This window comes from Osmerus eperlanus, chromosome 13 (assembly GCF_963692335.1).
Source record: "Osmerus eperlanus chromosome 13, fOsmEpe2.1, whole genome shotgun sequence".
NCBI lineage: Eukaryota > Metazoa > Chordata > Actinopteri > Osmeriformes > Osmeridae > Osmerus > Osmerus eperlanus.
In genome coordinates, this window is record NC_085030.1 from 10,493,975 (window position 1) to 10,520,314 (window position 26,340).

Below are 26,340 nucleotides of genomic sequence, written 5' to 3' on the forward strand. Positions count from 1 at the left end.
TTTTATCTTACCTTTTCTTTGTTGGGTAATGTCTGAGTCCTGTTAAATGTGTCTCCTCCGTTAATACTGATCAACTCTGCATCTACAGGCGGAAGCGGTGCAGGGAACACCACTACGTCACTCTTGAGTGTGTCTGAGCTGAAACACACGTCATACTGCTGAGTAGATTTAGAGTACGACCAGCTCCCGTCAGGGTGTGTGGTGATCATTGGAGGACTGTATCCGTTGAAATTTACCTCTGTCCTGTGGCATTTTACAGCTATTAAACTGATGAGACTCAGTAAAAAGATCACTGACACTGAGGCAATGGCGATCAGCAAATACAGGTTTAAATCAGAGAAGCTCTCCTCTTTTAGAGGTACATGTCTGAATTGAGTCTTGATTTCTCCTGTGCTTTCAACCACGACTACATCAATAGACACCGTCGCTGACAGTGAGGGCTCTCCGTTATCAGAAACCAACACCACCAACGGGTGAGTTTTCAAGTCATTGTCACTCATTCTCCTCTTAGTCCGTATCTCTCCTGTGCTGGTTCCGATGCGGAAGAGGTTGGTTCCCTTGGGCTCAGAGATGTGATAAGAAAGTAGTGCATTGTAGCCAGAGTCTGCGTCTACAGCCCTGATCTTGGCCACAAAGTAGCCCGCTTCAGCAGTGTAGGGAATGTTCTCAGAGTTAACAGAGCCGTGCTCAGAGTAGGGCGCGAGAATCCCGGGACTGTTGTCATTTTCATCCAGGATATAAACGTTCACGGTGACGTTGCTGCTGAGCGGAGGGACACCAGAGTCTGTGGCCTGAACTTTAAACGGAAACGTTTTTAACTCTTCATAGTTAAAAGACTGCAGGCTGACTATTTCTCCGGTCTCTGAGTTCACATTTACAGCAGACGTTACTGATATGCTTTTCGAGAAAGTGTTCACTAAGGAATACGTTATTTTTGCATTTTTATCCATATCTGGATCTAAGGCTGTCATTGTGTATAAAACTGCCCCCACTGGACTGTTTTCTTTAACATAACAATTAATCACGGGACCCAAGAACCGTGGCGCGTTGTCATTGACATCAGAAATGTATACAGTAATGACGCTCGTGCTGGAGAGAGGCGGAGTCCCTTCATCTGTAGCTGTAATGGTGACGTTATACTGAGAAACACTCTCTCTGTCAAGAGGCCCGTCAATAACTAACGAATAATCATTTTTGTAATTATATTTTAGCTTAAGTGGTACAGATCCTAAAAGTTTACAGTTAGTTATGCCATTATTTCCTCCATCTGCGTCTGTAACAGTGATTAAAGCGACCACTGTCCCTATCTCAGCATCTTCTTTCACTTGGTTAATTAATGACGTCACTGAGATTTCTGGGGAGTTGTCATTGACGTCCATTATTTCTACTAATACTTTACCATGTGCACTATGGGGTGAGATTCCCTGGTCTGTCGCCTGCACTCTAATTTCATATGCAGGAGTTTCCTCATAATTCAAATTACCTTTAACAGTAATTTCGCCAGTGCCAGGATTAATATCGAACATGTCCGAGGGATTCACTTTACCACGTTTGATAAAGGAATATACAATCTTACCGTTCTCTCCCTCGTCCAAGTCAGTCGCATTCAATATAATAACTGTTGTTCCAAACGATATATTTTCATTAACACGGACCTTATACAGTGGTTTACTAAATGTGGGGGAATTATCATTTATATCCATTACGTTAACATGGATCTGTAATGTGCCTGATCTCTGAGGTTTTCCTCCATCTACAGCGGTCAAAATGAGCTTAATCACTGACTGTTTCTCTCTGTCTAAAGCTTTCTGTAGCACTAACTCAGCAGATACACTCTGCTCTCCTCCACTCTGCACATCTAGGGAGAAATGTTCATTAGGGCTCAGCTTGTAGCTCTTTACCGAGTTACTGCCCGTGTCTGCGTCAATTGCTATCGGTAGCAGATATCGCTGGCCAGGCGATGATGATTCAGAAATATTAAACGTGTACAACTTTTCATCAAATGACGGCGCATTATCATTTACATCTAAAATGTTTACCTCAATACGATGGAGCTGCACAGGATTACTCAATATGGCCTGTATATTTAAAGAACACTTTACCGTATTCGGACAAAGCTGCTCCCTGTCTATCCGCTCGACAACATAGAGAAATCCCGTTCTCACATTTACATCGAAATAGCCCTTGCTGTATCCTGAAACAGTACGAAGACCCCTGGACTCCAGTTCCTGGACGTTAAGGTTTAAATCCTTTGTGAGATCCCCCACAAAAGTGCCTTTATCCACCTCCTCTGATACAGAGTATGTTATCTGCGCTGCAGACCAGTCAGCTAAACAAAGCAACGCGACACACTGAATCCATATGCATTCCCTTTGTCTTCGACGAACCATAACTGCTCCTGATGAATGCTAGTATCCAAAAGTGTCATTCAGGAACAAAATATGTAATGATCCAGTTTTGCAAACTGCGACTTCATCTCCGTTCAACCAACGTACGAGTGTTACTCTACACGACGCATACCAGAATAATGCTTTTCTCTTCTCCTCCAGGAAGGAGGAGTCATGAAACAACGTCAAACACGTTCATTCCTGTGGTCTTCAGCGACATCGTGTGATGGTTCACTCAAAAGTATGCCATGTTAAACTTCAAGAAATATGTAGGCCTCTGTGTCGATACGGCAACACACATGGTGTATTACAAGAGTAAACAGTTAAGTCAGTTATATCTTACGTATATTTACTTAAAACCTATGGTGAAAGTAGGCTACTAGACTTGAGTCTGAAAGAAAGGTCACAAAAGTATTGAATTTAAGACGTTTTTAAAAGCCAAACTGTAGACTTGAAAAGCGAAAACAGAACATCTATTCAGCACCATGGACAGCACCACATCAATACCCTGGACAGCGCAAAATGCTTTTCAATACACAGTGTGTATAGCTGTAAAGTTGGTATACTGTAAACCAACAGCCTTCTTTAACTTCTGAAAGACCAAACGAAACCGACAAGTTTATAAGTCAAAGAACCGATGCAAGTAGCATGTTGGCCTGTAAAACAATGTTATCTTACCTTTTCTTTGTTGGGTAATGTCTGAGTCCGGTTAAAAGTGTCTCCTTCGTTAATACTGATCAACTCCGCATCTACTTGCGGAAACGGTGCAGGGAACACCACTACGTCACTCTTCAATGTGTCTGAACTGAAACACACGTCATACTGCTGAGTAGATTTAGAGTACGACCAGCTTCCGTCAGGGTGTGTGGTGATCATTGGGGGGCTGTATCTGTTGAAACTCTCTTCCGTCTTGTGGCATTTTACAGCTATTAAACTGATGAGGCTCATTAGAAGGATGACTGACACTGAGGCAATGGCGATCAGCAAATACAGGTTTAAATCAGAGAAGCTCTCATCCTTTAGAGGATGTCTGAATTGAGTCTGGATTTCACCTATTGAATCAACCACCACTACATCAATAGACACCGTCGCTGACAGTGAGGGCTCTCCGTTGTCAGAAACCAACACCACCAACGGGTGAGTTTTCAAGTCAATGTCACTCATTCTCCTCTTAGTCCGTATCTCTCCTGTGCTGGTTCCGATTCGGAAGAGGTTTGTTCCCTTGGGCTCAGAGATGTGATAAGAAAGTAGCGCATTGTAGCCAGAGTCTGCGTCTACAGCCCTGATCTTGGCCACAAAGTAGCCTGCTTCAGCAGAGTAGGGAATATTCTCAGAGTTAACAGAGCCGTGCTCAGAGTAGGGCGCGAGAATCCCGGGACTGTTGTCATTTTCATCCAGGATAAAAACGTTCACGGTGACGTTGCTGCTGAGCGGAGGAACACCAGAGTCTGTGGCCTGAACTTTAAACTGGAAAGTTTTTAACTCCTCGTAGTTAAAAGACTGCAGGCTCACCATCTCTCCTGTCTCTGAGTTTATTTTCACCATCGTAGATAACGGTAAATAGTTAATGTCCGTAAATGAGTAGCTCAACTGACAATTTTCACCGACGTCATAATCTAAAGCAGACACTGTTTGAATGACATTTCCAACAGGACTGTTCTCTTTAACGTAAACATTTATCGCGGCTTCTGAGAAGCGTGGCATGTTGTCATTGACATCAGAAACGTGTACAGTAATTACGCTGGTGCTGGAGAGAGAAGGGGTTCCTTCATCTGTAGCTGTGATGGTGACGTTATATTTGGCGACGCTCTCTCTGTCAAGAAATCCGTCTACTACTAAAGAATAATAGTTTTTGTAGTTTGTTTCCAATTTAAAGGGGACTTTGTTGGTTATATCACACTTCACAATCCCGTTTTTGCCTCCATCTATGTCGAGGACAGACACCAGTGCTATGGCAGTGCCTAGTTTGGCGTCTTCCTTTACTCTGTCTAAAAGTGACGTCACAGTAATTACTGGGGCATTGTCGTTTTGATCCAAGACTTCTATCAGTAGTTTTGAATGAGAGGTCATCGGAGGTGTTGCTCCGTCATGTACTTGTACACGGACCTCAAAAGCATTATTTTTTTCATGGTCAATTATTCCTTTAACCGTTAACACGCCCGTAATCGGGTCTACATGGAAAAGATTCAAAAGACTATCTTGGTCTTTTTGTCTAAGGGAGTAGGTAATTTCACCATTAATGCCTTCATCTGCGTCTGTTGCATTCAACGTGATTATTGTCGTGCCCATGGCAACATTTTCAGACACACTGGTTTTGTACAAAGGATTGCTAAAGACTGGAGCGTTATCGTTTATGTCTAAAACATTTATAATTATATTTGATTTGCCAGACCTCGGAGGATTCCCTCCGTCTACAGCCGTGAGTGTGAGCTGGATAACAGACTGTTTCTCTCGGTCTAAAGGTTTCTGTAGAACTAACTCAGCAGACGCACTCTCACGTCCCTTATGGACTGCCAGAGAAAAAAAATCATTGTTACTCAGTGTATATGTATTTAATCCATTCTTACCATAGTCCGCATCATTAGCCTCTGAAAGAGGGAATCTCGCTCCAGGTAAAGTGTTCTCGGTTATGTCTACGACTTGAGATATTGCACTAAAAGACGGACCATTGTCATTTACATCTAAAATAGTTATTTCAACGCGGTAAAGCTTCAATGGATCGTTTATAACGGCCTCCACACTCACAGTGCAAGTCGGAGCCTTCGCACACAGCTCTTCCCTGTCCATTCTCTCGTTCACAAAGACAACACCAGTCTTTAGATTTACCTCAAAATATTTTCTTTTGGTCCCAGTAACAATATGAAACCTACGATCTTCCAATTCTTGAACGTTTAGGTTCAGATCCTTGGCAATATTTCCAACAGCAGTCCCGGGGTATACCTCCTCTGAGACGGAGTAGGAGAGCTGTCCGCACACCGCTTCCAAGTAACACGCCAGTAGCACGAGCACCACATATGCTACAATAGAGCTTCGTCTAGTCGGTAAAGACATAATAACATCCAACGTTAGCCGAGTTTACACCCAAACTGTATATCCTCCGTCTAAGTGCGATGAATTGAAGAACACAGGCTACATCCAAACCAGTTGTGTTTCTACAGCATGAACTCTGATCGGGGCTCAACCATCCTCCCTCTTCTTGCTTCTCTTTGTAACAAAGCCCTGAGATACACAATCACCGTCTGATACTGGGAGGGGCCTAGAATTTCCTCACAGAAATGTTCAATCCTACGGTCAACACTGTCACCTTCTGGTGACATAAATATTATAAATGCATGGCTGTAAAGATTTTTCCCCCAATAATAATCGTAACGGATGAAGTTGCACCCAATACCAAATAATAATAATAAAACAAATTAAAATCAAGACGGATAACTGGTGCAGATACATGAAATATTATAAATGCATACTAATTTCCATGGTGATCCTTTAAAGCATAACCTAACCTCAGACCGGACTGAGGTTGTACCCAAATACGATGAAAAAAGAGGCCGGGCACAAACTATGAACTATTAAATCATCATATTAAAACATAGTTGACGTGTATTCGCCCATGTTCATGTGCTATTAAATCTTACACTGCGTCTGTTTGATATCGTGTTTCCGTTCAGTACAATGGATAGTGCGGTTGTCAAATACTTTGACAAAAGTATCAAAATTAATAGGCCTACAATGCAATATAATCATCTGCACTAAAGTGAGTAGACAGGTTTCACTCTTACCTTTTCTTTGTTGGGTAATGTCTGAGTCCGGTTAAAAGTGTCTCCTCCGTTAATACTGATCAATTCGGCATCTACAGGCGGAAGCGGTGCAGGGAACACTACTACGTCACTCTTGAGTGTGTCTGAGCTGAAACACACGTCATACTGCTGAGTAGATTTAGAGTACGACCAGCTCCCGTCAGGGTGTGTGGTGATCATTGGAGTACTGTATCTGTTGAAACTGGCTTCTGTCCTGTGGCATTTTACAGCTATTAAACTGATGAGGCTCAGTATAAATATCACTGACACTGAGGCCGTGGCGATCAGCAGATACAGGTTTAAATCAGAGAAGCTCTCCTCCTTTAGTGGCACATTTCTGAATTGCGTCTGAATTTCACCTGTGCTTTCGACCACCACAACATCAATAGAAACCGTCGCTGACAGTGAGGGCTCTCCGTTATCAGAAACCAACACCATCAACGGGTGAGTTTTCAGGTCATTGTCACTCATTCTCCTCTTAGTCCGTATCTCTCCTGTGCTGGTTCCGATGCGGAAGAGGTTGGTTCCCTTGGGCTCAGAGATGTGATAAGAAAGCAGCGCATTGTAGCCAGAGTCTGCGTCTACAGCCCTGATCTTGGCCACAAAGTAGCCCGCTTCAGCAGAGTAGGGAATGTTCTCAGAGTTAACAGAGCCGTGCTCAGAGTAGGGCGCGAGAATCCCAGGATTGTTGTCATTTTCATCCAGGATATAAACGTTCACGGTGACGTTGCTGCTGAGCGGAGGGACACCAGAGTCTGTGGCCTGAACATTAAACTGGAACGTTTTTAACTCTTCATAATTAAACGATTGCAGGCTGACTATTTCTCCAGTCTCTGCGTTTATATTCACCATCGTAGATAACGGTAACGAACTCCTCTTATTGTCCACAAATGAATAGCTCACCTGTCCGTTTTCATTAGAGTCATCATCCATTGTTGCCACTGTTTTAATTACCGTGCCAACAGGGCTGTTCTCTTTTACATATACATTGATAACGGGTTCTAAGAAGCGTGGCACGTTGTCATTGACATCAGAAACGTGTACAGTAATAATACTGGTGCTGGAGAGAGGCGGGCTCCCTTCATCTGTAGCTGTAATGGTGACGTTATACTGCGAAACACTCTCTCTGTCCAGAGGTCCGTCTATGACCAAAGAATAATAGTTTTTATAGTTTGTCTCCAATTTAAATGGAACTTTGTTGCCTACAAAACACGTCACCATGCCGTTTTTGCCTCCATCTTTATCGAGGACAGACACCAGCGCTATGGCAGTGCCCAACTTGGCGTCCTCCTTCACCGTGTCTAATAGTGACGTCACAGTGATCTCTGGGGCATTGTCGTTGAGATCCACTACTTCTACCAGGACTTTGCAATGCGCTGCCATCGGGGGCTGGCCTTTGTCAGTGGCTTGAGCACGGATCTCAAACGCTTTATGTTCCTCAAAGTCAATATTGCCTTTTACTATCAATATGCCTGTTACTGGGTCTATTTCGAATGCTTCCAGGATTTGGTCTTGCTCTTTTGTACTTAAAGTGTACACTATCTCTTTGTTCGTTCCTTCATCAGCGTCTTTCGCATTCAGAACCATGACTGTGGTTCCAATCGGAACATTTTCGAAAATGTGAGTCTTATACAAGGCTTTGTCAAACACTGGTGAGTTATCGTTATTGTCTAAAACATTAATAATTATTTCTGACGTTCCCTTTTTAGGGGGTGTTCCTCCATCTTCAGCAGTTAAAGTTAGCTTTAATACAGGCTGTTTCTCTCGGTCTAATGTTTTCTGCAACACTAAGTCAGCAGAAACACTATCTCCTCCTTTATTTACAGCTAAGGAGAAATGTTCATTTGAACTGAGCGTATAAGTGTTTATTCCATTCTTACCTACGTCAGCGTCGTAGGCCGATAGCAGGGGGAATCTCATTCCAGGTAAAGTGTTCTCAGCGATGTCAATATTTTGTGATTTAGTAATAAAGGACGGGTTATGGTCATTAACATCTAAAACGTTAACTTCCAAACGGTAAAGCTTTAACGGGTTGTTGATAACGGCCTCTACACTGACTGTACATGTGGGAACCTTTGCACAAAGCTCCTCTCGATCTATCCTCTCGTTCACGTAGAGGAAACCGTTTTTTAGATTCACGTCAAAGTATTTTTTCTTTGACCCAGTAACAATCTGAAAACCACGGGATTCCAAGGCGTGCACATTGAGATTTAAATCCTTAGCGATATTTCCAACAGCAGTCCCCGGGTTTACCTCCTCCGAGACGGAGTAGGAGAGCTGTCCGCACACCGCTTCCCAGTAACACTCCAGCAGCACGAGCACAAAATACGTCACAATAGAGCTTCGGCCCGTCGGTAAAGACATCATTCCGTCCAACATGAACAAAGCATGGATCCACTGAAAAATGAATGCTCAAAAAGCCTTAAAAAGAATGAGAGTGATGTATGTCCAGATTGATCAAATGTCTACATTACATACGGTCTTGATCAGAGCCCTACTCTCCTCCTTCGTCCTGCCTCTGTTTGTAACAAAGCCCCGAGACAAATCATCACCGTCTAGAACTGGGAGGAGCCTTGACTTTCAACATAGAACTTCTCAATACTACGGTCAACACTGTCACCTCGCGGTGAAATGATCAAACAGTATGAAAACCAAGCATAGTCATTGGATAAGAAGTGTTCTGACTTCCGTTTTGTACCTAACACAGTGACTCTTTGGCCAAATGTGGAGCAACAACACGCAAGGACGTATTCTCTGATCAAAACGCTAATTAAAGAGATTGCTTTTCCAAACCAACCACTTCCAACTTTAACGACAGTTTCAGTCAATGGTGGGTCTGCATTTCAGCACCATAGACAGCGTATTGTCGTTTTCTACTTTTGACAGTAAAATCCTTTCAATCTTGCAGGACCGCTGGTCACAATCTGAGTTTCTGGATAAATTACATAACGCCACGAGTCCCTGAATGAGCAAAACACTTACACAGGAGAATAAGGAAGACACAGCTGGTATATAGTGATGGGGGGGGGAGCTTGACTGAAAGAAAAAGTTTGTTATTTACTTAAAAAATAGATTCAAACACTCCATCAAGCTTACCTTCTGTTTATTGGGTAATGTCTGGGTCCTGTTAAAAGTGTCTCCTCCGTTAATACTGATCAACTCCCCATCTACAGGTGGAAACGGTGCAGGGAACACGACTACGTCACTCTTGAGTGTGTCTGAGCTGAAACACGCGTCATACTGCTGAGTAGATTTAGAGTACGACCAGGTCCCGTCAGGGTGTGTGGTGATCATTGGAGGACTGTATCTGTTGAAAGTGCCCTCTGTCCTGTGGCATTTTACAGCTATTAGACTGATGAGGCTCAGTAGAAATATCACTGACACCGAGGCAATGGCGATCAGCAAATACAGGTTTAAATCAGAGAAGCTCTCTTCCGTTAGAGGTACGTGTCTGAATTGAGTCTGGATTTCACCTGTGTTTTCAACCACCACTACATCAATAGACACCGTCGCTGACAGTGAAGGCTCTCCGTTGTCAGAAATCAACACCACCATCGGGTGAGTTTTCAGGTCATTGTCACTCATTCTCCTCTTAGTCCGTATCTCTCCTGTGCTGGTTCCGATGCGGAAGAGGTTCGTTCCCTTGGGCTCAGAGATGTGATAAGAAAGCAACGCATTGTAGCCAGAGTCTGCGTCTACAGCCCTGATCTTGGCCACAAAGTAGCCCGCTTCAGCAGAGTAGGGAATGTTCTCAGAGTTAACGGAGCCGTGCTCAGAGTAGGGCGCGAGAATCCCGGGATTGTTGTCATTTTCGTCCAGGATAAAAACGTTCACGGTGACGTTGCTACTGAGTGGAGGAACACCAGCGTCTGTGGCCTGAACTTTAATTTTGAATGTTTTTAACTCCTCATAGTTAAAAGACTGCAGGTTGACTATTTCTCCGGTGTCTGAGTTGATATTTACCATCGTAGACAACGGTAGCAAGTTACTGTTACTGTCTATAAATGAATAGCTCACGTGTCCATTTTCATTAACGTCATCATCTATTGTTGACACTGTTTTAATGATCGTGCCAATAGGGCTGTTCTCTTTTACATATATGTTGATTACGGGTTCTAAGAAGCGTGGCACGTTGTCATTGACATCAGAAACGTGTACAGTAATAATACTGGTGCTGGAGAGAGGCGGGCTCCCTTCATCTGAAGCTGTGATGATGACGTTATACTGAGAAACACTCTCTCTGTCCAGAGGTCCGTCTACCACTAAAGAATAATAGTTATTATAGTTTGTTTCCAGTTTAAATGGAACAACACTAGCTACATCACACCTCACTATACCGTTTTTCCCTCCGTCTTTATCGAGGACAGACACGAGCGCTATGGCCGTGCCCAACTTGGAATCCTCCTTCACGCTGTCTAATAGTGACGTCACAGTGATCTCTGGGGCATTGTCGTTGAGATCCACTACTTCTACCAGGACTTTACAATGGGCTGCCATCGGAGGCTGGCCTTTGTCGCTGGCTTGCGCTCGGATCTCAAACGCTTTGTGTTCCTCAAAGTCAATGTTCCCTTTCACTGTAATTATGCCAGTATTTGGATCAATTTTAAATGTGTCTAATATATGGTCCTGATCTTTACTACGAAGAGAATAAATAATTTCACTATTCAGTCCATCATCAACATCAGTCGCATTAAGAGTTATCACTGTTGTCCCTATAGGCACATTTTCAAAAAGCCTTGTCTTGTATAAAGGACTACTAAATACTGGAGTGTTGTCGTTATTATCCAAAACATTTATACGAATCATGGAAGTGCCAGACTTCGGCGGATTTCCACCATCTATGGCAGTTAGAATTATATGAATCACATGCTGTTTTTCTCGGTCTAAACCTTTCTGTAGCACCAATTCAGCAGTGATGCTATCTCCCCCTTTTTGTGCAGCGAGAGAAAAATATTCGTTGGGACTAAGCATATATGTATTAACTGTGTTCTTTCCGACGTCTGCATCAGATGCCTCTGACAAAGCAAATTTAACTCCAGGTAAAGTACTTTCAGCCACGTCTAGAGACTGTGATTTATCATTAAAAGACGGAGCGTTGTCATTTACATCTAGAATAAAAATGTCTACACGGTATAGTTTCAGAGGATCCTGTATTACGGCCTCGACACTTATAGCACATTTAAGAGCGTTTACACAAAGCTCCTCTCTGTCTATTCTCTCGTTCACATAGAGAACACCGGTCTTTAGATTTACCTCGAAATATTTTCTCTTGGATCCGGTGACAATCTGAAACCTGCGCGTTTCCAAGTCTTGCACATTTAAATTCAAATCCTTAGCGATATTTCCAACAGCAGTCCCGGGATTTACCTCCTCCGAGACGGAGTAGGAGAGCTGTCCGCTCACCGCTTCCCAGTAACAAACCAGCAACACGAGCAAAATATACGTCACAATAGAGCTCCTTTTTTCCAGTAAAGACATAATACCATCCAGTATGAACAACACATATAGATACACTGAGAAAAATTGCCCACATACAAAAATGCGGATAAAATATGTCCAGTTCAATCTAATTTTTAGACAATACTTTTGATCGGAGAACAGCCATCCCTGTATCGTCCTGCGTTTCTTTGTAACAAAGCCCTGAGACACATAATCACAGCGGGAAGCGGGGAGGGGCCTCTATATTACAGTGCGAAAATCTCAGTACTACAGTCAACACTGTCGCCTTCTGGTGATTTGCTCATACGACACAGGAAAAAAGCATTTAACTTAAAAAGTAACACGACTTTAGACTCCTATACCCGAAACAGTCAAAAGTAGTCAGCCAATTGACGGGTGCACAACAAGGCTTACTCTGTAAGAAAGAAAACAAATATATATACCACACGTAAACGAAATGAATCATGAACTTTTTAGTTTTGACCTTGCACTTTAATGCAATAGACCCACATACAAGAGACAAAATAAATGATGTAGGTTAATATGCTGTGTGGAAGACAGTGATCATGTCAGCAACTATACTTAAGCTTACAATTTTCCAAATAATGCGTCTAATGTTTTTCAGCACCATGGACAGCGAGCGCGCCGGTATCGTTTGGTGTCGGTGAAATTGAAACATCGTTGCAAGTAACTTTGCCTCTAAATCTGAGCTGTTTCATATACTGTAATACATCACCCTACTAAGAATATAAATATTAAAGCGTAAAATAAAAGAGGAAAGATTATGGGTGGTGGAAGTGTATAGCGTTACTAATACCAAAGTTAGCTATATTTGAAGAAAAAGTATTTTAACCTAACAATCAGTCTTACCTTTTCTGTGTTGGGTAATGTCTGGGTCCGGTCAAATGTCTCTCCTCCGTTAATACTGATCAACTCTGCATCTACGGGCGGAAGCGGTGCAGGGAACACCACTACGTCACTCTTCAATGTGTCTGAACTGAAACACACGTCATACTGCTGAGTAGATTTAGAGTACGACCAGGTCCCGTCAGGGTGTGTGGTGATCATTGGGGGGCTGTATCTGTTGAAACTGGCTTCTGTCCTGTGGCATTTTACAGCTATTAGACTGATGAGGCTCAGTAGAAAGACAACTGATACTGAGGCAATGGCGATCAGCAAATACAGGTTTAAATCAGAGAAGCTCTCCTCCTTTAGAGGTACATGTCTGAATTGAGTCTGGATTTCGCCTGTGGATTCAACCACCACTACATCAATAGACACTGTGGCTGACAGTGAAGGCTCTCCGTTATCAGAAACCAACACCACCATCGGGTGAGTTTTCAGGTCATTGTCACTCATTCTCCTCTTAGTCCGTATCTCTCCTGTGCTGGTTCCGATGCGGAAGAGGTTGGTTCCCTTGGGCTCAGAGATGTGATAAGAAAGTAGCGCATTGTAGCCAGAGTCTGCGTCTACAGCCCTGATCTTGGCCACAAAGTAGCCCGCTTCAGCAGAGTAGGGAATGTTCTCAGAGTTAACAGAGCCGTGCTCGGAATAGGGCGCGAGAATCCCGGGACTGTTGTCATTTTCATCCAGGATATAAACGTTCACAGTGACGTTGCTGCTGAGCGGAGGGACACCAGAGTCTGTGGCCTGAACTTTAAACTGGAACGTTTTTAACTCTTCATAATTAAACGATTGCAGGCTGACAATGTCTCCAGTCTCTGAGTTTATATTCACCATCGTAGACAACGGTAACGAGCTGCTCCTATTGTCCACAAATGAATAGCTCACCTGTCCATTTTCATTAACGTCATCATCTATACTTGACACTGTTTTAATTACCGTGTCAATAGGGCTGTTCTCTTTTACATATATATTGATAACGGGTTCTAAGAAGCGTGGCGCGTTGTCATTGACATCAGAAACATGTACATTAATAATGCTGGTGCTGGAGAGAGGCGGTGTTCCTTTATCTGTAACTGTGATGATGACGTTATACTGAGAAACACTCTCCCTGTCAAGAGGTCCGTCTACCACTAAAGAATAATAGTTTTTGTAGTTTGTTTCCAGTTTAAATGGAACGTTATTGACAATATGACAATGCACTATACCGTTTTCCCCTCCATCTTTATCGAGAACAGACACGAGTGCTATGGCAGTGCCTAGCTTGGCGTCTTCCTTCACTGTGTCTAATAGTGACGTCACAGTGATCTCGGGGGCATTGTCGTTGAGATCCACTATTTCGATCAGGACTTTACAATGCGCTGCCATCGGGGGCTGGCCTTTGTCAGTGGCCTGAGCACGGATCTCAAAAGCTGGGTTTTCCTCAAAGTCTACTATACCTATAACTGTAATATCACCCGTAGATGGATCTATATTAAATATGTCTAATACATGATCTTGGTCCTTTTGACTAAAAGAAAACACAATTTCATGGTTTGTGCCTTCGTCAACGTCTGTGGCATTAAGGGTGATTACGATGGTACCCAATGGCACGTTTTCATTAAGTCGACTCTTGTACAAAGTTGAGCTGAACACAGGCGCGTTATCGTTGCTGTCCAAAACATTAATCTGTATTTGTGATGAACCAGACTTAGAAGGACTTCCACCATCTACAGCCGATAAAGTGAGACTGATAACCGGGTGTTTCTCTCGGTCTAAAGCTTTTTTAAGCACTAACTCTGCGGATACACTGTCTCTTCCTTTATGTGTATCGAGAGAGAAAAAATCATTCGGACTAAGTTTATATGCATTGACCGTATTTTTACCTACATCTTTGTCATAAGCCAACAGTAAAGGAAATCTTGCTGAAGGTAATGTGTTTTCTGGGATATCTACAGATTGTGATTGTGTACTAAATGACGGAGCATTATCGTTTACATCTACAATATTTATTTCTAGACGATACAGTTTTAAAGGGTTATTAATAACTGCCTCTACACTGACTTCACATGTAGGTGCCTTCGCACAAAGCTCCTCTCTGTCTATTCTCTCGTTCACAAAGAGAACACCAGTCTTTAGATTAACCTCGAAATATTTTCTCTTGGACCTAGTAATAATCTGAAACCCACGCGATTCCAATTCTTGAACGTTTAGGTTTAAATCCTTAGCGATATTTCCAACAGCAGTCCCCGGGTTTACCTCCTCCAAGACGGAGTAGGAGAGCTGTCCGCACACCGTTTCCCAGTAACACTCCAGCAGCACGAGCAAAAAATACGTCACAGTAGAGCTCCTATTATCCAATAAAGACATAATGCAATCCAATATGAAAAACGCATAGATACAGTGAGAAAATTAGTCCTCATATAGGCTTTACAAAAATATGCGGAGAAAAATATGTCCAATTCAAAAACAAATTACGACATTACTTCTGATCGGAGTACGACTGTCCCTCTTTCGTCCTGCGTTTCTCTGTGACAAAGCCCTGAAACACATCGTCATCGTCTAAAGCTGGGAGGGGCCTCGAGATCCTAGTGCGAATATCTCAATGCTACAGTCAACACTGTCACCTTGTGGGGATTTGATTATGCAACACAGAAAAAAATAATTTGACTTAAAAAGTAACAAGACGATTTTTGTCTGCTATACCAAAAACAGTAAAGAATATTCAGACTGTTGTAAGACGCACAACAAGGCTTTTTAATTGAGGCGTACTTCCGATCAAACAAGCAAACTAATTTAATTTAATACATGTTTCCGTTTTTATGTTGCACTTCAATACAATATGGCTGTACAAGAGGCCACATAAATGATGTAGGTAAATATGCTGTGTGAAAGACATTGATCATTTCAACAACTAGACCTACAGTTGTGTTTCAGTACCATGGACAGCGATCGTCATCAAATGTTGAAAATGAAATTGAAGCAACGTTGCAAGACAACTTTTGCTGTTATCTGGGCTGATACATATACATAGTCTACATCGTCCTACAAGGAGTATGATGAATAGAAGTTTAAAATAAAAGAGTACACATTATTGTTCGTGGAAGCGTATATCATTACTAATGATAAAGTATCTGAGGAAAACTCATTTTAACAACTCAATAAATCTTACCTTTTCTTTGTTGGGTAATGTTTGGGTCCGGTTAAATGTGTCTCCTCCGTTAATACTGATCAACTCCGCATCTACAGGTGGAAGCGGTGCAGGGAACACCACTACGTCACTCTTCAATGTGTCTGAACTGAAACACACGTCATACTGCTGAGTAGATTTAGAGTACGACCAGGTCCCGTCAGGGTGTGTAGTGATCATTGGGGGGCTGTATCTATTGAAACTGCCTTCCGTCCTGTGGCATTTTACAGCTATTAGACTGATGAGGCTCAATAGAAAGACAACTGATACTGAGGCAATGGCGATCAGCAAATACAGGTTTAAATCAGAGAAGCTCTCCTCTTTTAACGGCACATGTCTGAATTGAGTCTTGATTTCACCTGTGCTTTCAACCACCACTACATCAATAGACACCGTCGCTGACAGTGAGGGCTCTCCGTTGTCAGAAACCAACATCACCAACAGGTGAGTTTTCAGGTCATTGTCACTCATTCTCCTCTTAGTCCGTATCTCTCCTGTGCTTGTTCCGATTCGGAAGAGATTGGTTCCCTTGGGTTCGGAGATGTGATAAGACAGCAATGCATTGTAGCCAGAGTCTGCGTCTACAGCCCTGATCTTGGCCACAAAGTAGCCCGCTTCAGCAGAGTAGGGAATGTTCTCAGAGTTAACAGAGCCGTGCTCAGAGTAGGGCGCGAGAATCCCGGGACTGTTGTCATTTTCGTCCAGGATATAAACGTTCACAGTGACGTTGCTGCTGAGCGGAGGGACACCAGAGTCTGTCGCCTGAACTTTAAACTGGAACGTTTTTAACTCTTCATGATTAAACGATTGCAGGCTGACAATGTCTCCAGTCTCTGCGTTTATATTCACCATCGTAGACAACGGTAACGAACTGCTCTTATTGTCCACAAATGAATAGCTCACCTGTCCATTTTCATTAACGTCATCATCTATACTCGACACTGTTTTAATTACCGTGCCAACAGGGCTGTTCTCTTTTACATATATATTGATAACGGGTTCTAAGAAGCGTGGCGCGTTGTCATTGACATCAGAAACCTGTACAGTAATAATGCTGGTGCTGGAGAGAGGCGGGCTCCCTTCATCTGAAGCTGTGATGATGACGTTATACTGAGAAACACTCTCTCTGTCCAGACGTCCGTCTACCACTAAAGAATAATAGTTCTTATAGTTTGTTTCCAGTTTTAATGGAACTTTATTGGTAATATTACAATGCACTATACCGTTTTTGCCTCCATCTTTATCGAAGACAGACACCAGCGCTATGGCACTGCCTAACTTGGCGTCCTCCTTCACTGTGTCTAATAGTGACGTCACAATGATCTCGGGGGCATTGTCGTTGAGATCCACTACTTCTACCAGGACTTTACAATGCGCTGCCATCGGGGGTTGTCCTTTGTCGCTCGCTTGAGCGTGGATCTCAAAAGCTGGGTTTTCCTCAAAGTCAACATTACCTTTAATGGTAATTGTGCCTGTTTTGGGATCAATTTGAAAAGTGTCTAATATTGTATTCTGACCTTTGCTTCTGAGAGAGTATACTATTGCACTATTTATGCCGTCATCCGCGTCTGTGGCATTGATAGTTATTACCGACGTTCCTATAGGCAGGTTCTCAAATATTTTAGTCTTACACAAAGAACTACTGAATACTGGAGTATTATCATTTATGTCCAACACATGTATTATTATTTCTGATGTGCCAGACTTTGGTGGACTTCCTCCGTCTACAGCTGTGAGAGTGAGCCGGATCACCGGCTGTTTCTCTCTGTCTAAAGCTTTTTGCAGCACTAACTCAGCAGACACACTTTGCCCTTTGTGTACCGCTAAAGAAAAATGTTCACTGTTACTAAGCTTATACGAAAGAACAGTATTTTTTCCCAAATCCAGGTCAGATGCTTCTAATAGAGCGAATTTAACTCCTGGCAGAGTACTTTCTGAAATGTTAAGGGACTGTACTTGTTCACTAAAAAACGGAGCGTTATCATTCACATCTAAAATGTTGATTTCTACACGGTAAAGTTTCAATGGCTCATTTATGACGGCCTCCACACTAACAAAGCATTTAGTTGTCTTTCCGCAGAGTTCCTCCCTATCTATCATGTCATTCACATAAAGAACACCAGTCTTTAGATTTACCTCGAAATATTTTCTCTTGGAGCCGGTAACAATCTGAAAACCACGAGATTCCAAGTCTTGAACATTGAGATTTAAATCCTTAGCGATATTTCCAACGGCAGTCCCCGGGTTTACCTCCTCCGAGACGGAGTAGGAGAGCTGTCCGCACACCGCTTCCCAGTAACACTCCAGCAGCACGAGCACCACATATGCCACAAAACGGTTCCTTCTGTGCAGTAGAGACATAATTCCATCCAACCTGAATCCAGCATAGATCCACATCTATAGATTTCCGTCAACTATTCCAGGTATTTGTCAAATTCAACGCCATTTCGAGACGGTTTTCCAGACTATCTCTCTCTTCCTCCCTCTCTGTCGTCCTTCGTCTCTTTTTAACAAAGCACCAAGATGCATCTTCATCCTTTGAAAACGGGAGGGGCCTACATACAACAGATAGTCCAACTCACTACAGTATATCAAGTCAACAGTGGCTCCACGTGGCTAAATCAGGGATGTACTGCTGAAAATATAAGCAATTATATGAACTTCCTTCATTCAAGGCACACCACACGATGTAACATATCAACACATAATTATGAATATGCTAAGTAGGTCGTAAAAAAATAAATAATAATATGTGAAGGCAATGCTCATGATTTTGTATCGAATTTGCTGATTTAGGAAACCTTTTCAGCACCATGGACAGCATCATATGAGGTTAGATACAAAGGAAACCGCAGCAACAACATAAAAATTTTACTTGGTCAATTGATGCCGTTTCTGTCATTTAGGGTGTTGCATTGGTTAGCAATGATTGTAATTTTAACTACAAGTTGAATATATAAAAAATATGTTGATTTGCTGCTCCCCACCACCTCTATCTCTCTCTGTCTCTCTGTCTCTCTCTCTCTGTGTCTCTCTCTCTGTGTCTCTCTCTCTGTCTCTCTCTCTCTGTGTCTCTCTCTCTGGGTCTCTCTCTATATCAGGGGTGGACAATCCTGGTCCTCAAGAGCCGCTGTCCTGCATGTTTTAGATGTTACCCTGCATGCGCACCTGTTTCAAATGAATGGGTTGTTATCAAGCTTTGAATCAGGTGTGCTGGAGCAGGAAAACATCTAAAACATGCAGGACAGCGGCTCTCGAGGACCAGGATTGTCCACCCCTACTCTACATGCTCACCCCCCCCCCCTCCCCTCTGTCTCTCTCTGAAAACAGGATGTATGTGCACAAACTTGGCTTGTTTTGTTTTTCTATTTGTCTCTATTTCTTTGTTTCACTCTCTGTCTCTCTCCCTCCCCGTTTCTCTCTGTCTCTCTATCTTACTCTGTCAAAACTAAATCTTCGCTACCACAGTCAGTTAATTACTGGACTTGATTCCATATTAACAGTGACTTTTGTGACTATTCAGATTCTTCAGTCTAGGGATAAAGAAGGGCCTAACACTGATGGAAAAGTGATCACTCTACCCCCACCCCCCCCCCCCACCCCCCAAACACACACACACAAAGTATACTGTGATGCTATACAGATATCTGTATAGCCCAGATACAGATCCACCACTGAGGGGCATCACTGGATCTTATTGGACTAGGTTTTGTTGCTGGGCTGTGGCACTCTCCCATGCGGTTCTGGGTATTTTGGCATATTTCCTTTGTGTTTCCCTGTATTTCCACGGAGACAGCAGTTATGAGCTTACGGACGTTCCATCATTTGTAATCCCAGGATTAGACCCTGGATGCAAGGGCTCCTGTCCTATTTCTATTCAGTGGGTAACATGATTTGAAATATTAATAATCATCACACTGACAACTATAATCATCTTCCCCGCCTCAACCAATAACAGTAATAGCTTGCCATCAAGCTTTGACCTGGGCCAAGTATTTCTAGGTCACAATGAGTGGTGGAGCAAACTGGGAATACAAACACTCTCGCAAATCGGAAATAAAGCATTCACACACATACAGTGGGTGAATTATATTAGCAAAAACATGCACACACCTCAGAGCACACACGTACACACACACAACTATGTATCCATAGACAGTCTAATGCACACACACAGAGAACAACACCTGGTGTCCCAGACCTAGACAGCAGTGGATTTACTCATTTGTGACTTATTTGTAGGTAACAGTCTACTTTCCAGTACCCTGACCCCTTGACCTGCTCAATCTGAGCTGCACACACAGAGATGATGAGGAGCACAAAACAAACAAACATTGCACAGGAGGACCGCTTAGCTCATACTCCATAATCTGATCCACACAAAGAGTACACCCTTCACTTGGAGGATTTTGTTATCTCTGGTTAAGTAATATCCAAATTAACGATTCACTTAAATTATTTCTGTAACCATACACACAGGTGGTTTTATACGGTGCATTCTGTGAGTAAAAGTATTTATCAGAAGACAACACTTCTGAGAAACAAGTCAACAAGTGATATATCGATCAACTGTGGAGGCCTTCACTTAATGCTGGTTGACCCACATACTCTAATGTTCTTGGTCCCTGGGACAAGCCCACCCAGTACGCTATCCTGAGTCAGGCCTTCACACTGAGCATGCTCACAGGGCCACATGGTGAAGGAATCAATCCCAGCAGGGAGGTGTGAAATGTGCTGATGTCAAAGGACAACAGCATCACTTCCCCCGGTGCTGGACCAGGACAGTGCATCTGCAGAGGGATCAATGAATCCATGACACACACACACACACACACACACACACACACACACATACATACATACAAACAGTATGCACAAACACACACAAAAAGTTGACACAGATGAATATACTTACTTTAACCCTGACAGAGATCTATACACACAAAACTACACAAATGAACTATTAAATATTCGAATACACTGAACTTTAGACAGAGTGACACACAAACACACATATATCGATGTTTGGAGACACATCCACATGACACGTAGGAACACAAAGAGCACTGAAACCGGTATTGTAGCAAGAAATGCTACGTTTATTTGAAAGGTTCACAAGGTGTGCGAGGGCGTTCTGTGGTGCTCGTGTTGGTGGGGGTGGGGGCAGGTTTTTTTTAAGTCACTGTCTGTATTTCACTTGTACCTTGTTGTGAGGATGTGTACTGTTGTACATGCTAAGTGTGTGTGTCTGTGTATGTGTGTCTATGTAATCATGTTAGTGTGTTAGTGTGCATCCGCATGATGGCATGAAGGAGGTGGGGGGAAGGGTGTTGGTGGAACATGCTCACAGGCGAGTCCCCGCACCCCTCCTTCCTTCCTTACCTCCCTCCTGTTCTTTCCATCCCTGACTCCTCTATCCTTCTGCACAGTACTCCCATCGCCATGGCAACCACATCTCATCATGAGGGAATGGGGCTGAGGATGCGCGTGTGCATGCGCGCACGCATGCACACACACAACACACACACGAACCATGGCCTTTTTTTTTAGGCAGCAGGAAAGGATAAATGATAACACAATTCCTGTTGGATTTACTCCTCCCTTCTAGTCTCTCGATTCAGAGTGTGATCCCTATCTGCCTCTGCTCTGCTTCACGCTGCCCTGTCATCCCACCGCACAAAGCAGCCTCGCCATGTAGTAGCAGCAGCCAGTCACACTGTAACGACACACACACACACATTATTTGGATTATACAAACCCTTACAGATACAGAATGTATGCACACACCCTATTAAAACACAAACCTTAACACACACACACACACTCACACCAAATTCTGCAGTTGGCCCCCTCATCCATTGGTAATGTAGCTCCACAGCAGCATATTCTCTGTGACAGATCCACTTTAGTGGCAGCAGCTCTCTTCACTGCTCCTCCCCCACATAGAAGCTGACCTTCCCAGTCAGCCAGCCCAGCCCCCCTTGCATCTTCTCTGGGCAGGGGCCCTAGAGACCCCCCCCCCCCCCTCTTCCACCATTCTATAATAACATAAACCACATCCCCACTTGAGGAACTACACTGATACAGATACACCCCATCTTGGCAGTGCATTGAGGTGTGTTATTTAAAGCATGAGGGGGCAGCATAGACCGTGTGCATGAGCCACAACCTGTCCCTTCTCAACAATACACCTAGTAACCAGTCTCCTTTACTGACTACACCTTTAATGGAGTTTGAAGGTTACATGTCAAATCCAAAAGAGACTAGCTAACACATCACGCAAAAAAACAGGAATAGTTTAGGAATAGTGTGATCGATCCCCATCCTAACTGGGCCAGAGATAAGCCGTTCAACTCTGGTTCACATTACAGCTCTCTAACAGAGACCAGGCAGGACAGAGAAGCAGGACTAAATAGAACCCCACCCTTCCGCAGCATTCTGCTAACGATCACATGAGGAGAACAAGGGAGACAGATGGAGATTTTTATCCCTATTTTTTATTCTATATCTATCAAAACACACAATCACGTCAAAAGATTGAAAAAATATATTTCAATATTTATAGTTATTACTATGACTTATATTGTCAGATTGTTGAAGATATTTAGAGGTTTTAAGTCAGAGGAAAAGGTTACGAGACACAAGCCAGAGGTGTTGTATTCCATGTAGTTGTGGACCCTGTTGGGAATCATTTTGAGGAAGGGGAGAGGACACATGGACTGTTCAATCCACACTCTTTGAATCCAGGAAGTTCAGCGCTCCTGGCAAGGACTACAAAGAGGCCGACATGAACTGTAGACAGACACCCAGAGGCTTGAGCTCAGAGGTGTGGAAAAGGATGTTAGAAAAACCTGAGGATAGGTACAACCCCTCCACCAACTCACTGTTTATTTATGGGAAATAATGTACATGCTCATACACAGTAAACCAATAGGCACTTAGTTTCATTAGAGACTGTTGAAGGTTTACACATAAGTCCGACATAAACCATTTAAAGCAGCCTGGATCAAACTGCTTGGAACTGAACCAGTATAATGTAGAAAGAAAGAAAAAGTTAAAAGAATGGTGGAAGTGAAGAAAAAAGTTTGAAATTCAAGCACAAAGAAAAGTGTGATCTGATTAACTGCTCGGATGATGCAAAATCAGGCAAGCTTAGTCAAGAGTTTTAACAAATTTAGTGAGCTGATTATATATTCCTCAAATGTATCTTTCATTCTGAAGACAATTTCCATAAATGAGCATACATGAACACACACACACACACACACACACACACATAGATAATCTATGAGAGATGAAGCGCTCAGTAGTATTTAATCCAACTAACACTTAATCATTTATTTCCAAATCTGTGCCCCTCTCCATTCCTCGCCTCTCCCATTCCTGGAGTAAGCAGGACAGGGGCGGGACCAGAGGCAGATGAACAGGAACAAGACGAAAACCAGGACACAGCAATAAAGCTCACTCAAACAAACACACAAACACCCCCCAGAGATATCACCAGAGATGGCTGCAACCCAACGCTCACTCGCATGGAAAAGGCCACAGTGCCTAAAAACCATAGACTTAGCTACTGCCTTGTGAAGCAATGCGGTGATAACTGGCAATCAATGCATTTTTTATTCTGTGTTCGTGAGCGAAATTATTAGAAGAACAGCTCTTAATCTGTAAGTACACATACAAGCATGTAATCATAATGCAAACATGTAGTATGCAATAAGATCATATTGTACCTTACAAAGCCAAAAAGAAAACAAGTATAGCTTTGTTGCCTACATAGAGAAAGCAGGCACACTGTCATTAAGCAAACAAAAAAGATCAAGCATACTATGATTACTTAAGTCAACAGAGGGGAGTGTGCTTCAGTGGCCTCGCTAGTGAATATAATTAGAAGTCATACGGCATGCCAGTGTCTGGTTTAGTGGTTTATCTGCAGGGAAAAGGCATAGAGAGGATTTGACACACAAACAAACCTCCAAAAATCTGTTTTTCACTCTCACACACACAAGGGGAGTGCTCGAAAAAGGTGAAATGTATGTGTTTGTGTATGAAGTGTTTCTAATAAAACTATAAGAGGGTGTTGTTTATGAGTCATTGCATAGAGAGCCCCTTTTAATCCAGTAAGTGGATTGTCAAGGCAATAGCTAAAAAAACTGCAGCAGACTCACATTACAGGATACCAACCATTCTCTCATAACTCAGTTTATAATTGGCTGTTCAATACGGTAACAACAACAAAAGGCAGCAACAGTCTCTCTGATAGGTTACAGGAAATGAATATGATTACAACCAACGCTCTGATTGGCTTTCATAATGTGCCTAGCGACAAAGGCGTTGTCCAATAGATTGACTCTCCCCTTGGGACCACCTCCAGAAGGGCAGGAGCTCCATATTACTGTAACATGTATTCACTACCTCTCCTCCCTCTCACCCTCCCCCCTCCAGTCCTCCTGTCTTTCATCCCTGGTGACGCATGTGCTGCCCCCACCTCTTGCTGCCCCTCCCAGTCACACACAACCACACACCCTCTCCTGATGAGCACACATAGCCTGTTCCAAGGGCAGGGGGACTCATAGAGACAGACAGAAAATGTATCAGGTCTTTCTCTTTCTCACACACACACACACACACACACACACTTGCAAACACACAACCACACACATATATAGTGATGCTAAACTGTCGCACATAGAAACCAGAATTACTTTTCAATATCTCATCACACATACAGTCCAAATAGTATACCGGTGGTCTGGAATATTGCCACCTTGTTAGCTGAAAGATTAAAAACAAATCTAGAATTGCGAGCATGACTAAGCCAACCTAGATTTGTCAAATAATCTGTCAAATGGATCAGTGGTGGAGTAAAGAGTGAAAACCGGTGTTGGTTGTGAGGAGAATATGGGTTAGGACCCACTAAATCTGGATCAATACACACACAGGAACACATTAACGATACCCGTCAATATCCCTGTCAAACGTGTATACACTCACACAGTGGGAAATAATGTAAATAATTGAACGGCTTGACACAGATGCAGTCTCTCATGCGTAAATGGGGGCTGGTGAGGTGGGAGGTAGTTCTTCTATTTGACCAGGAGAGGGAGATTTAGCATTTGTTCTTTTGTTCTTCAGCCAACCAAGCCCTGTGCCTTTTGAATACATCTCTCGACAGTACATACGCACACACAGACAAGCCGCAGACAGTATCGGTGCTACAGGTAGCATTACATGTGTCTGGGACTCTGCCATGCATCGCTTGTCTTCCCTGCGGAAATTTAAAAAAGCGAACTCTGGTGCTGGAACAAATGGGAGATAAAGCGAGGCGGCACAGCTGTGAGCCTGTCTAATAACAGCAACCTCTCTCACTGCCAGATACACATCAGCACAATCACTTGCGACACACAGAGACTCGAAACATGACTCCCACAATCTAGCTCTGGTACACAGCATCCTTCTCAGTTTATCAATGCTATCTAAATCTCTCTCTGTCTCACTTTATTTCTTTCTTTCATTTTATATATTTTCTTTCATTCTTTCTCTCCCCCCTCACACTCTCTCTCTTTCTCTCTATGTTTGCCTCTCTCTTTGCTGCATTAAAAAGGCAGCAAAGACCTTCGAGCATTGTGTCATAGCTATTTTGGTCCCAAATTGAGGGGCCATATGCAGTATGCAGTGTGTATGATGCTGCGTACTGCATGCAGTGCAGGTCCAGCCACGGGTGCATGAGGCCTTGGCCCACTTCCTTAGATAAGAGACTGAATAATGGAGGAGAATCTCGGTCTGCGGAGAGGCTGGCTTTGGAAGCAGGTTCTAAAGGGGTTTCTAAGTCTCTGCTCCACTTTCCTTGACATAAAATAAAGTAATCATGAAATACTTCCTCGCCTCTCCCCAACCCTAGGCTCTACTGCTCAAGTCCTAAAAGCCCCCCGACCCACACACACACTTCACTCACTGCATCAAAACTTAATCATGTACATGGACAGAGTTCTGCCACATTTTTGGAAAAGATCCCACGAGGACAAGCTCTCTACCTTACATGAGCCTGTGCTGTGTGTGTATGTGTGTGCATGCATGTGGTTCAGATGCTGAAATGAACTTGCATACCTTTATATTGGTCATTGTGAAACATAATGAGCTATAAAGGATTTAAGCCTTAACATTATGAGGATGGAAGGAGGGAAATAAGATGAGGAGGGGAGAGAGAGAGATATCAGTAGTCATGACAGCCAGAAAGAAAGGGCACTATGAAAAACAAAAATTGGACTTGACAAACAGAGAGAAGGAGAGAGAACCATAGCCCAAATGTTGACAGTGAGCGCATCAAAAGCAGAGGAGGAGGAGGAGGAAGATGAAGAAGCCAGACGCTCCTATGAGGATAAGATTGAGTAGTGTCCCAGTTACTCTCTCTCTCTCCCTCTCTCTACTTGTATAAAAGCTCCTCTTCATGGCACCATTAAGATGATTCCCCTATAATCGTATTAGAAGAAGCACCAAAGTGGAATTATTACTTACACACGGTGAACGGGTTAGCAGCCTAATCCAGGAGAACTGGGAATACTGACAACATCCACAGAATGGGAATATTCCCCCAACGTCTGGGATTTAGTTGGACCAAAACACCTGGAGGAATGTGGAGGATTGC

The 26,340-nt window shown here is 43.1% G+C and overlaps 4 protein-coding genes across 13 annotated transcripts in view; all 4 read right to left on the reverse strand.

The window, feature by feature from the left end:
• Positions 1–26,340, reverse strand: part of LOC134032246 (protocadherin alpha-C2-like) — a 116,674-nt gene that overhangs the window by 39,940 nt on the left and 50,394 nt on the right. Inside the window, exon 1 of one of the 10 annotated variants that reach the window (XM_062476142.1) lies at positions 12,494–14,875. The exons of 7 other annotated variants lie outside the window; for them this stretch is intronic. In XM_062476142.1, coding sequence (XP_062332126.1) covers positions 12,494–14,875 — 2,382 coding nt within the window. Of the gene's footprint in view, positions 1–11; positions 2,473–6,166; positions 8,576–12,493; positions 14,876–26,340 lie in introns of those variants that run through there. 2 more of the 10 variants (XM_062476140.1, XM_062476143.1) reach the window with 2 other exon arrangements.
• Positions 3,057–5,584, reverse strand: LOC134032248 (protocadherin alpha-3-like). The gene has a single exon (XM_062476152.1). It carries the CDS (start codon positions 5,436–5,438, stop codon positions 3,057–3,059), a length of 2,382 nt encoding a protein of 793 aa, XP_062332136.1. The 5' UTR covers positions 5,439–5,584.
• Positions 9,242–11,711, reverse strand: LOC134032818 (protocadherin alpha-3-like). Its single transcript, XM_062476882.1, has one exon. It carries the CDS (start codon positions 11,660–11,662, stop codon positions 9,242–9,244), a length of 2,421 nt encoding a protein of 806 aa, XP_062332866.1. The 5' UTR covers positions 11,663–11,711.
• Positions 15,651–18,185, reverse strand: LOC134032819 (protocadherin alpha-3-like). The gene has a single exon (XM_062476883.1). It carries the CDS (start codon positions 18,090–18,092, stop codon positions 15,651–15,653), a length of 2,442 nt encoding a protein of 813 aa, XP_062332867.1. The 5' UTR covers positions 18,093–18,185.